Genomic DNA, 12970 nt, shown 5'->3' with positions numbered 1-12970 from the left:
GCACCTCAAATGGTTTAAAACAAAACTAGTATCATTTGCCAGCTGCAGCAGCATGCTGTCATCCTGCACACAGATCCAGAGGCCCGCTCCCTCTGAGAGCCTGCTGAAACCTCATTCTCAGATCAGGGGCTGTTACCTCTGCAAAGAACTGGGGTAATGATCAGAGAGCTGGGAGAATCAATCAGAGAGCTGGGGAATCGAACCAGGAGCTAGATGTCAATATGAGAGCAGTCCTTCCCCTCACTTCTCCCTCCCTCTCCTTAGTTTCTGTTTAGCGGCAAGCAAGCCCGGCTTCAAAACTTGAAACACTTCATACTTTCAAAACGTTTTGAGTACCCTCATTTCATTTTGAATCTGTTTCAAAGCCTTTCATTTAATTTTGATTTTGCTGTTTTGAGCTGGAAACATGTTGAAACAGCTTCGAAACAAAACACCAGTCAAAATTTTGCACAGCCATACAAAATAACAAATTGGAACTGAAGCAGTGGTCCACTGGCAACTAGATGGTCACCCCAAACTTATTCTATGTCAGCCACCATAAGCATCTATCACATGTAGGGATCTACTTAATTTGTATTTTTGTGATTTTTGTGTAAACTGTGAAAAAGCCAGTTTTTGTGAGCACTGTGAAAACTGGCATTCTCTGTGATTTTGCACAAAATCACCAGGAAAAAAAAACTGACTAAAAATAAAATGCTGGCTCCCCAGTGGCAGCCAGTGGCTCCTGCCGCCCAGCCCCACAGTCTGCCGGGGGGGAAAGCTGCCAGCAGGACTGGCGGAGAGAGCTGCCTTCTGTATGGTCCCACCCCTCTCTGCCAATCAGCAGTGAAGGGCGAGTCTGCATGAAAGGCAGCTCTCTCCACCAAACAGTGGCAAGAGGCAGGGCCACTGGGGCCCCTCAGCCAATCAGCGGCAGAAGGAGGGGAATCTCACCATAAAATGACTGTGAAAATGGCACTGGGTGCTGCGAGCAGCCCATGATTTTTACTTTGCCTCCACACGCTTTAAGTAGATACCTAATTATATGATAATGACATTGTTCTTTAGAGTCCTGGATGTATAGAAATTAATGCCCCATATCCCCAAACCAAACTCTTGAGCCACATAGTCTCACACTTTTACACATATAGCTTCTTTGTAGTAGAATGGCCTTGCAAAGGAGATTACACCGTCTCCTTGCGTTTCTGTACATGCTGTGGAAATCCAGGGAGCCAGCAATACAATACTGGGGAGGAGAAGGGAAAAAAATGTTACATTTTCTTCCTGAGAACTCTTGCCAACTTTCTTCCGATCTACATCTTTTTCTTAATTGCCCTTTTCTGTTATCTCTGATCATTTGCTATATTTACTAACTTTATTTTTAAGGTCTCAAGCCAGAGCCTGCTTCCCAGTTCCTGTGTGAGGTTATCATATATGATGTTTAATGGCAATACTATGATGCTGACTAGAGCCTACACAAACACTAAACAGATTTTCATAAATCACTCTAAGGAAATCTCATTGGTGATTAAGTCACTCTCTAGTTTATAGAAACTAACTGATTCGTGACCATTCTTCATTTTTGGCTGAAGAACACATCCAGAAAAAAAGGTAAAATTAAACAATCTGTACCTACCTGTGACAACACTGGGGATTTTAGACAGAAAGCTCTTGACTGTTCGGATGGGAACTCCTCCTGTTTTGTCATCCTGCATTCTTGTAATGATCTCTTCAATCTGTGAAGTGGGATGGAATGGAATACATTATTTTGCTAGCCCAGGAACTATACTAGTAATACTTATTACAATTACTATTTTATATTGTCACAGTTGCATACCAGGATTCCATTTTGCAGGGTGCTGTACAGATGTGGAACAAAAAATGGTTCTTGGCCCAAAGATCTTACAATCTAAGTGTAAGACAAAGGCAACAGATTGTTAATGAGGATTTAGAAGAAAACAATCAGCCAATATGGGTCAGAACAAGAGAGAACAATTGCAGCACACCAACATCTTACACATACTCATAGGCGGCGTAAGTTGGGTAGCACTAACAGGTCTTAGCCCCCACAATGCAGGGCAGTGGTAGGACTGCAAGGCAGCCTAGCCATGGGCTTCTGGTAGTTGCAGAAGGTGTGGGGAGGGAGTGGGGCTGGGGCTAAGGAAGGGGCAGATGCTGAACAGCTGGCAAGGTGTGGGACTGAGCCATGAGTGGCTAGTCTGGAGGCGCAGCTCTTGCTGCTACGCGCATCCCAGGAGGCATGGGGGGAATATGCCCCCGGATCTGTGTGGGGCAGGGCAGGCTTCTGCGGGGCAGGGCAGGCTGCAGCCACCCCAAAATTTGCAATAGCCCACCTCACCTCCCTCTCAGTGCCACCACTGTCCACTGCAAGCGCAGCCTGCCCTCCCTCCCCTCCGGGAACAGTCCAGCACAGCCCTGGTCCCAGCCTGCAATAGCCTGCCTTGCTCCACACAGATCAGGGGGCACATGCCCCCCCCCCATGTGAGCATAGCTGCAGGAGCTGTACGCTCTGAATGAGCAGGCTGAACAATGATGACTCAGGGCAGAAGCAGGGTCCCAGGGGTTCTGTCTTCTCCGGCCCAGTGGTGCAGCTGAGGCTGGCCCCTTCCAGCCCCATGGTTTGGGCCTCCCCTAGGCGGTGTGGGGTTGGGGCCGGTATGGGACTGGGAGGCGGTGGATTCATTGGTGTAGAGGGCACCAGTGCTGGGCAATGACCCTGGGCACAGAGGAAGGGGCAGCCATATGGGTGCCATCCCTGGCCTTGGTCCAGGCCCTGGCCTTGATCCTGATTCTGGGTCTGGCTCAGCTCATCTCCCTCCTGATCCCTGCCCAGCCCCAGCCCCAGCCCCAGCCTTAATCCCTCCCCACCCATGGTCCTTTCCCCTCCTCCCACTCCTTCCCCTGCAGACTCTCCTACCTGGGGGGTGTGCTCAGCCCCCCCCCACCCACAAATTTTTTTTCTCCCTCCACCTATGCACATGCTCAAATTTTTGGTGATGAACTATTGGCTTAAGAAAGCAGTCAATATTATGGAATCATTTTTCATGTCCTTTCTAAGACATTTTAAAGGTCTTGCCACTGGGAAGAAGGAAAAGAAGCTTGAAAACTGTTGACACAATGATTCCCTAATGCAAGGGTTTACATGAACAACCCTGAAAGCTAAGTTCAAGTCTCATGGATGATTTTTTTGTTAAACATTGAGCCAAATCTCCAACTTCTTACTTAAGTCAAAATCCCAATTGGAGACATTCGGCTCAGGATACTTAATGTATCTTAAAGGTAAAATTGAAAGGATGCAAAAACAAAGAAAATAAGTGTAAACATTTAGCAAAATATTAGAGGGTGACAGGGTGAACAGAAGTGATTGCCACATACATGGACACAACCAAATAATGTACTTCTGAATGAAGCATGGACATAATCTTACCAGTGTAAGGGCACAACCTATTTTTTGCTGTGGATTAGTAACGTGCTTGGCAACCTATAGAGAAGTTTCATGTCTTGAGGAGCAAATTAATGGCAACCTCATTTCTTACTTTTATTCTACCAACACATTTAAAATGGTGGAACAAATCAGAGCTTTGCACCCTTAAAAAGCTCAGTGATGCAAGCTGAAACTCATATACCTTTAATGATAAGGCTTAAGCCTTATTTGTAGGGCCACTTGTAGAGCTGCAAACAGATGAGTGTATATGTGCAGTATGTGGCACTGCATCCCTATCTGCAGCACCACACACCATACATACAGGCATTCCCAGAGGTGCTACCTTTCAATAGGGGGGGGGGGGCAGGGGGTTGACCCCAGGAAATCCCAGGGTCAAAACCCCACTGAAAAAGGTGGGATAGTACATGTGGCAGCAGCGTGCACCACCCAAAACCAGAGTCTGGCCAGCCAGAGCCACACTTCAGCTGCTGGCCAGGCTTCCTGCCATGGCTGCAGCCCCAAGAGGCCCCTGCTGCTACATATCCCTAAGGAAAACAATGTCAGTGCTCATCTGGACACACCCCAGGAGTGGAAGAGGAGTTCGTTCTTTATTCCAATTTCTTCATAAATAAATAAAATCATTTATCTGTTGAAACTGACTTCACCCAAGCAAATCTGCGCCATTTCACAAGATGGAAGGAATGGTCTTTGTGATGTGGACCATCAACCAACCATCAGAAGACCACCCTTTTTAAATCATAGAAGACCTGGATCAGTTTTGAGGCCGCAACCTAGATGGAAAATACTCTGCTTAATCTTCTGGGTCATCCCATTCCATCTAAATATAGTCACCAACCAGTTTGCTAAATTTAGAACATAGTTATTACACAACCAACACCAGAGATTAAAATACTGAAGCATTCCTAGAGCAAACATTTTGATAAAGAAAAATGGCAGAATCAGGACAGTGTAGGTAGCATATTAGAATCATAGATACCAATAAAACAAGATAACAGTGGAAAATGTGTGGGGTTCTGTGGCATGCATTTTAATTTGATCTTTATTTTTTTGGTTTCCCAAGAAATTTTATGTAACAACATAAGAGATATAACTAGACAAAGGAAAGGTTTCAGGGCTTCCATTACATCTCAAAGCTTTAGATATTTTCCTGACAATTCTGATGACAGCACAGCATAGCAATCCTTCAAGCAGGTACTGTATCAATGGGCTTGACTAGAGGAGACAGGAGTAGGAAGTGCATGTGGAATAAGTCAGACTTGTACTGCAAGTCACAGATGGAATTTTATATAACAGGGAAGCATAAAAGGCATCATATATGGAATAAAATATACCAACAACAGAACATGAAATGCAGAATGCATGAAGTTACTCTATAAGTTAGCAATGGAAGGTATTTTTCCACTCTCTAAAACAAATAAATACACACAAATAAAAAAAGACTCCAAAATAAAAGGTCTTTCTAATTAGTTTCAGGACAAAAATCAATAGGTTCTTCACGTGTACAGGGATCACTTCTATACACACATGAATAAATTGCTTCCAGAACTATAACAAGCATAGCACTGAATCACTGGGGAAGGCCAGAGACACTGCAAATGCACTGTAAAATTTTGAGGCAATTTCAGTACCTTTGAAGATATTTACATCCTTATTTTCACTTGGATACAACTATGCCAGTACCAGTAGGAATGACAAGTTGAACAAAAGTACCTTACAACTGATTTGATGCCTTTAGGACATCCCTCCTTATGGAATTAAAATTCTGAGGTTTTCAGTATGTACTTTATCCATGAAAAACAGATATCTGATATATGTAGAGCTCCCCTTCTGGTAGTTCTGGAAATTTAAATATTACACGGTATTCCCTTCCTTTACAAGAGAAGTAGGCATTCCCTTTGGATCAAAGGGCCTGATACCAATGAGGATATTGTGGTTGCCCATTTCTCAGAGACCACAGATATGAAAATTTCCCTATATTTTCCACTTGATGGATGAACAGGGACATAGCCTTGGGGGAAAGACCTGCCTCATGATAATGAAAGACTGGTGCTTATTAGGGGTGTGTGAAGCAGGGGCATTGATTCGATTAATTGATTTGGATCACTGTCTCTGATTCAATTTGGCTGAATCCAAATCTGAATATTTGATGCTTATTCAGAGAATCAGTGATTTGGCCAAAGACACAGCTTTAAATATTTTTTCTACATACCTCGAGGTACCAGTGTAGCTCATAAACACTGTGATGCTGGGGCACATGGAGTGTCCCACAGGAGTGTGGGGGGGGCTCCCACATGCTCGGTGGTGAACCCAGAAGTGTACTGAAAGCACTTCCAATCCACTTCTAGGTCTGCCGGGGAGTGTCCTGGGCCCCCCCCTCCATGACCCCCCAGCTCAGCGATCAGCCAAGTGGGGACTCTGGGTGCCCCCCCCAGACCCAGGAGGCACCAGGCACTGAGCCAGGGAGTTGTGGGGAGGGCCCCCAGGAGCGCTCCCTGGCAGACCCAGAAGTGCTTGTGGTCCACTTCCGGGTCTGCTGCTGAACATGTTGGGGAGCCCTCTGTGCTTCTGTGGGACACTCCATGTGCCCCAGCATCACAGCATTCACGAGCCACCTGCTACCTAGAGGTATGTAGAAAAAACATTTAAAGCTGTGTCTATGTCTGAATCACCAAATCTTTCTGAATTCCGATTCGATTCGGAGAGATTAAAGGATCTCCTGATTTGATTCAGATTCAGAGATTTGGCCACCGAATCAGGCCGAATTGTTGAACTGTGGAGGGCTGCAAGGGAAGCTACATCCCTTGACAGGTGCCCCGCTCCCTGGTCACCATCTTGGGACTGGAAGTGCTTCCCCTAACCCTCTGACCTTTGCCACCTGAAGTCCCTCCTCTTGCCTCTGGAATGACTCCTTTTGGGAAGGGGATTTGCCATCTTGGAACCGGAAAAAAAAACCCAACTAAAAATCAAACATCTACAGTAACATATTTTAATTTTAAAACTTTTTTTTGTCCTGATGTGTGTCTGTTTGCCTTGTATATATAGGGGTGATTGCATAATAGCTCAAAATGAAATCTGACTCTTGTTTATTGTGGGGGCGGGGTGTGCAGAGGTGTGGGGGTGATATGAGTGGGTGGGTATAGAGTTTGTGGGGACCTGTGGGTGTATGTGTGTGGATGTGCGTGTATGTGGGGTGTGGGTGTGTGTGGGGTTTGTGGTGGGGGTGTAAGTAGGTTTTGGGGACATGGGTGTGGGTGAATGGGTATGGGGTTTGTGGGGAATGTGTATTTGTGTGTACATGGAGTGTGGGGAGGGTGTTATGTGTGGATATGTAGGGTGTGGGTGCAGGATCAGGGTTTGTGGGGGATGTGTATGGGGCTTGTGGGGGGCTGTGGGGTGTGTGATGGGGGAGGGTGGTTGGAGGGGCTGTGTGGGGGGGCTGGGAGGTGTGCATAGGGGTGTGTGGGTGCCTATGTATGGTGGGGTGCCTGTGTGAGATCCCCCCTACAAACATGCTCCTCTCACACATGCCCCCCCCCACTGCATTGTGCACAGCCCCTGCCACCAGCAGTGGGAACAGGCAGTGTGCCCTCAGGATGCTTACAGCCCCTGGTGGTGCACGGTCCCAGTGAGCCCTAGGACTGCACCTGGTCAGGCCACTGGCTCCATTACACGGGGCTCACATGCCTGAGCCCTGCGCTACTGTGGGGAGACCCATGTGATGAAGCCAGTGTACAGGTCACGGGGCTTGGCTGGGGCGGCAAGGAGATGGGCAGAGCTGGCCCAGCTCCAAAGAGAAGAGCTCCTCACAGTTCTCCATGACCTGTGCATAGCAGTGAGTGGGGCCAGGCTGCTGGCTCCATCACATGGGACTTCCCCCAGAGTCATATGGCTCAGGTAGAGAACCTGGGAACTGCATGCAAGCCTCGTACAATGTAGCCAGGTGGATCCCACACTCCTGTCGGCCTGGTCTCCAAATTCTTGCTACCCTGCCTTGGGTCCCCACTGGTACCCCCCCTGGGGCACCAGCACAGGCCTTGTGCTCCTGCCCAGCTACCGCTTCACTCCTGCCCGCTGCTGCTGCCACCGCCTCCACTTCCCCTGCTACCCCTGCTACCTTTCCCCTGGCACTTCCCTACTTTCTCCCTGCCCACCCACCACACCCCACTCCGCCTGATGGCCGCTGCCACTTCCCACCTGCCACTTCCTCCCTCCCACCACCTCTTCCCTACGTGTGGGGTTGGGGTTAGGACCATCCCATGGGTGAGGTTGGGAGCGTAGCATGTGTTGTCCCTGTGCAAGTGAGCTGGGCTTGGCCCCATTTGAGCACAGCAGGGGCAGCCCAGGACTGGGCCGGATAAAGTGAATTGGTAGGCACGCACCTGCAGGCCGGATGAAATTGCTTGGCAGGCCAGATTTGGCTTGTGGGCCATATTTTGCCCACTCCTGTGCTAGAGCCCTCCTCCCAAGCCCAGGCCCAGGTCCTTGGTGTGTGAGCTCTATAACATCCCTGGAGTGGGGCTGGCACTGCCCACCCTGAGAGATGGGGTTTGTGGGGGAGGTACAAAACATCCAGGGATGCTGTGGGACTGTGAGGTAACTTGAACTGGGAGAAGATCTGGGACAGAAGTTTGATAGACCAGTTTAACCTAAATCAGGTTGATACTACATTCATCCAGGTCTATCTTAAACCTGTTTTGGCCATTTTGAAACTGGTCCCTAGCCAGAGAGACCACATTTGGTTGTGGAATTCTGTAATTTCAACCTCTGGTCTCAGGTGGAAACAAATGTGCATAGATAGGTACATTGTGGTGAAAATAAAAGTTAAGTAAATATCTTCCAGCCAAAAAAAAAAAATCCAAAATCAGTTCCCAGGTCTCACTGGGATGAGCCAAAGGCACAGAAATTTTAAGTGATTTGCCCAGAATCCCACACAACAAATCAGCTGGCCAATGCAGGAGCAGTCTCAGAGCTCCTATTTCTTGTTCTTTTAATAAAGCACTATTGCCCAAGTTTTGTTTTTTTTTTAAAGGGGATGGGGTGCCTAAAGTCAAGCTTTTAAATTCTTATTAAGGTGTCTAAAATAAACAGCTTTAATTGAAGAAAAAGAATTGAGAATCCAGCAATTATACATAACCAGCACAAATATTGGCTTGAGATAATCTCTGAATCAGTTTGAAAAAATGATAAACTATGAGCCCCCATGAGCCCAAGTTCTTATAGGTGCTAACAGTTATGTTGTGGGAGCATGTTTCCCACATTCCAAGAAGGCACAGGATAGGGACCAGCAAGAAGAAAACTGCCGGACCCTGAGGCAGTGGGCCTGAGAAGGGCCACTGGAGCTGACTACCTGGAGAAGAGCATCCTGGCAGCATTGGAGGAGTGGCTGATGGACCTCACACAGCCTCAGACACACTTTGAAAGCATGTGCTGCTTGCATGTTGTGGGGCAGCCAGCTGCTTCCATTTTGGCCAGAAGCAACGAGCTGGCTTCAAAAGAAAGCCAGCAGCCAACTGGGAGAAGGCACACCAGGGAAGACTGGCAGGAAAGCCTGCACACCATAGGAGATTGGCACTGGCAGGAGGGCTGGTAAGCAATGGAGGACTGGCAGCAGGAGAGCTTGCTCCCTGGGGAAGGCCGGCACCACAGGGGAGCAGGCACACCAGGGAAGACTGGCAGGAAAGCCTGCATGTAGGACAAGACTGGCACTGGCCAGAGGGTCCACATGCTGAGAGGAACTTGCACGCCAGAGTTGGCCAACAACAGCTCAGGAGTCAGCAAATTAGAACTAGCTGGCAGAGGGGGCAAAGTTGGCTTAATCCAGGGAGCCTGCCCCATAGAGGGGACAGAAGAAAGAGAATATAAATCCGGCTAGTCAGAGGAGTGGCCAGTAACAGGGGCACCGGAGCAGGACCCCAGACCAAGGACAACATCTAACTGTGAGTCTGATAATGACATGGTTTCAGTTTTAAGTTGTGATAAGACTATTACTAAATTAGACTGAGCTATTAGGATTATGGACACTAAACCTTATAAAGTGACTTTAAGCTTATTTCTGGAATAACGACTAGTTGGTGAAAGGACAGGGTATAAGGGGAGGTAGGAGCCCCAAGAAGACAGCCTGCAGTCTTGCCTGAACAATTTAACCCATGAGAAGCCATCCACTCAAAATAGGTACAATCTAAGTTGTAGTGGGCAAGAACGGAAGACCCCACTTAGGTGCAGGCACCTAGAATATTTATTGATTGTTAAGAAGGCCACATTAGACAGGAAGGATACCCTGGCTCATCTAATTACACCACGTCAGGTAAGCCGTTTGTATATAAGTATATGGAAAGCAGGCACAAAGTGTAGTTGGAGTTTTTTATTTTACACTGAAGTGAGGAAAAAAGCAGGGGATCTTTTGGGAAACATACTCTCTAAGGCTAGGGACAGAAGTTACACATAAACTGGTTTAAGTGATCAGAAACTGGTTTGTACCTGTATCAGAACAGAAGCTCAGTTTACATAAACCAGTTTTAAAATGACTGAAGCTGGTTTAAGATAAACCTGGCTGTACATAGTATCAGACTTAACTGATTTGGATCAAACCAGTTTATGAAACTTCTGTTCCAGACCCCTTCCTGGTTCAAGTTAAATCAGAGTCCCCCAGCATCCCAGCATGCTTCCCAGCCCTGGGCAGGGTTATGGTGTCTTCTCCAGAGAGCAGAGCTGGTCCTGCCCCTTTGCTTCCTAGCTGGAACAGTGAGGGCTGGCTGATAAGGGGGGGCCAAGCCCAGCTGGGGATGCAGTCCACTCTACAGGGAGTGGGGTACTGCCCCCCAGGCAAACCCCAGCTGGGGTTTGGGGCCAGGGAGGGGTGTTAAACTTCCTCCACTCAAACTTACTGCTCGCTTCAACTGTGGACTACAAATCCCAGAGGCATCTAGAAGCAGGAAGAAGAAGTGATGAGCAACCCTGCAGAGTCCTGCTGCTGTAATTCTGGACTGCAAATCCCAGAGACCTTGGGGGCAGCAGGAAAAGGAAGTGAAAACACAGCCAGAGAGCTGTGCTCTAGGGCTCCCTGGCTTCTGGCCTGAGCCACTGCAGGCATATGACTGCATTTCCTGAATCAATGTTTGTTCACTTCTTTTTCAATTTGATCTGTGCAGTTTAGATTAACCTGCAAAGACTGAATTGATTCAGCCTCAGACTTTTTGACTGTCTGTACCTAGCCCAGGAGTAAATAGCTGCACATTTTTAAAAACCTCCCCCAGTTTTGGGTCTCCCAGTTGCAGTTCCAAGTGCCATAACAGCCATAGCAGAAGTGTTCATGTCACAGACCCTGTCAGATTTAAATGAATCTGCCCAATTCTGCCACTAACTCATCATCAACAATCTCAGACATGCATGATTGTGGCAAAACATCTAGTTTATGACAAAGACCGAAGGAGAGGGAGGAGTAGTTGCAGTTGCAATTATAGATATTTAGAACTAGGGCTTAACAGAAATGTTCTGCTATTTCCCCTCATACAGAATAACTCCAATCAAGAGAGAAATTTAAAAAAAAATCACCTTTTGTCATTTTTTTCCCCAGTTTTCAATGCAAAATAATAGTTAAATGAAAACTATTTGTTTCACGGGGAACTCCCTCACCTTACATCCCTCCTATTCTATCTAAAATGAAAACAATTATAACTTTTGTGAATCCCCAAAATAATGCACAAAAAAACCAACCAAAACAAACAATTTTCATTTATTTATTTAGTTAGTTAGTTATTGGGAAAATATACTCTTAAACTTTTATTGACAGGCTGAACTGAAAAAACAAAAATGAAAAACAAAAACAAAGTATCAACAGTAAGCTACTAACAAATGGGGACCTCCCCAAAAGCACATGATACTTTTTGAAACTTTGGGCAAACTATTTGAGGCCCAGAAATCTACCTTCAGATTTCAAACATGCCAAACTGAGAAATGTTTGCTTGACAAGCTTTTGTTTGGTTCCTTATAAACAAAGGGTCTATTTGCAACTCTTTGACCTGTATGAGAGGGGTTTATTTTGAGCTCTTCTAAAGTTTGTGTGTGTCCACATTCAACATTTTGTTTCATGCTAATCTTTATACATTTTTCAGGAATTAAGTAACAGTGATACCCCCTCGCCCCCATAGCTCATTACAGCTTCAAGCATGAAAAAGAACAGAAAAGGTGAATCAAGTAGATGATTTTTATTGAAACATTTCATCTTAACTTTGCGGAGAGTTGCCTATTCAGAATTCTTAATATCTTCAGTCCCTGTATTTCATTAGAGTTTCCTTATGCTTCTCTATCTGGGAGGTAGTAAAAACAACCCCTTAGATAATTCATCTGATCAGCAGAGAGGGAGGCAGAAAACAGCACTAGTAAATTATACCTATCTGTCTTAATCCAAATTGTGTGAGCTTCAGTGAACTGGCTTCAGTCCAACAACAATCATAGTAAGAGGAAATATTTTTTAATATAAGTTCACTGATTTTTCTAGCTGCTTGCATTCATCATAGGTATAATTGGCATTTTTACTTATCTATCTCTCCAGGGACATGGGCTCAATGCACTTCCTTGACACACCAATGTACAGTTTATTTATATACTGTCACATTGAGGCACATTCTCTTATATATGTATAATGTGCAACATAGACAGTTTTTCCAGTATCTAGAAGCTGTCAGGCTGCCCCATTTTCCTGTGCTTTCTTTATCTTGAGGTGACTCTGCTCCATATCATCTTACGTTCACTGCATTTGTAAAGGGTTTTGAGATTCCAGAGGTGCATTCCCATCTGCACAGTCAGGATTATAAATATGAGGGTTTTCAGTAAACTCTTATATTCTATTATGTAATCCTTTCTATTTGTTCATTAAATTTTAGGGGATTTAAACATATTCATTAGACCTTCTCCCTTTCCAGTCTTAGCACTTCCATTAGCAAAAAAAAAAGCAGAAAGATCGTGAGTTGCTGACACCGCTAAGCTATCTACTGCTCCTCAGAGGTGACAGTGGACAGCTATATTCCTTCTCCCAGACACGTGATACCACTATCCTGCATTTGCATGCTTGTTAAATAAATAATAATAACGATCGGTTTGATTTTGATATGAGATTCTCCTGAACATTGATAATATGGGACAAGGGGTCAAACTGATGCTGCCCCATGTAATTTACACATAGGCCATATGTCTGTGAAAAACAATTTGTTATAAAGAAGACTAATTTATTTTTGATAACTTGAATGACAGAAACAAAAGGGAATCCAGAGTTATTGAAAAACCATTCAGATTTACTTTTTATTTTCCTGTTTAAATATATAAAATATTTCCAGAATTCAAAGTAAATTATTTAGTGACACAGTCAGACTATTGTCCCCCAAAGGAATCATAATCACTACCCTGCCAATTTCAGGGCTACATTACACAGCAACTCCAGAGTTGTCATATGACTTTCTCAACATTGAGCACCTTATTAACAAGACAAAAAATATTATTCTGTTCTGTGGTGAATTTGCTTCTGCATCT

The 12970-nt window shown here is 45.5% G+C and overlaps 1 protein-coding gene across 4 annotated transcripts in view; it reads right to left on the bottom strand.

Moving 5' to 3' along the window:
* The window catches only part of RGS6 (regulator of G protein signaling 6), a 600794-nt gene that overhangs the window by 213761 nt on the left and 374063 nt on the right, over positions 1–12970 (bottom strand). For all 4 annotated transcript variants that reach the window (XM_059722918.1, XM_059722920.1, XM_059722921.1 and 1 more), the window contains exon 3: positions 1616–1715. In XM_059722918.1, the coding sequence (XP_059578901.1) occupies positions 1616–1715 (100 nt within the window). The remainder of the gene's footprint in view (positions 1–1615; positions 1716–12970) is intronic.

The sequence above is a fragment of the Alligator mississippiensis genome, chromosome 2, assembly GCF_030867095.1.
Source record: "Alligator mississippiensis isolate rAllMis1 chromosome 2, rAllMis1, whole genome shotgun sequence".
Taxonomy (NCBI): domain Eukaryota; kingdom Metazoa; phylum Chordata; order Crocodylia; family Alligatoridae; genus Alligator; species Alligator mississippiensis.
Note: the sequence above shows the minus strand (reverse complement) of the source record. Positions and strands in the feature narration are given on the sequence as shown.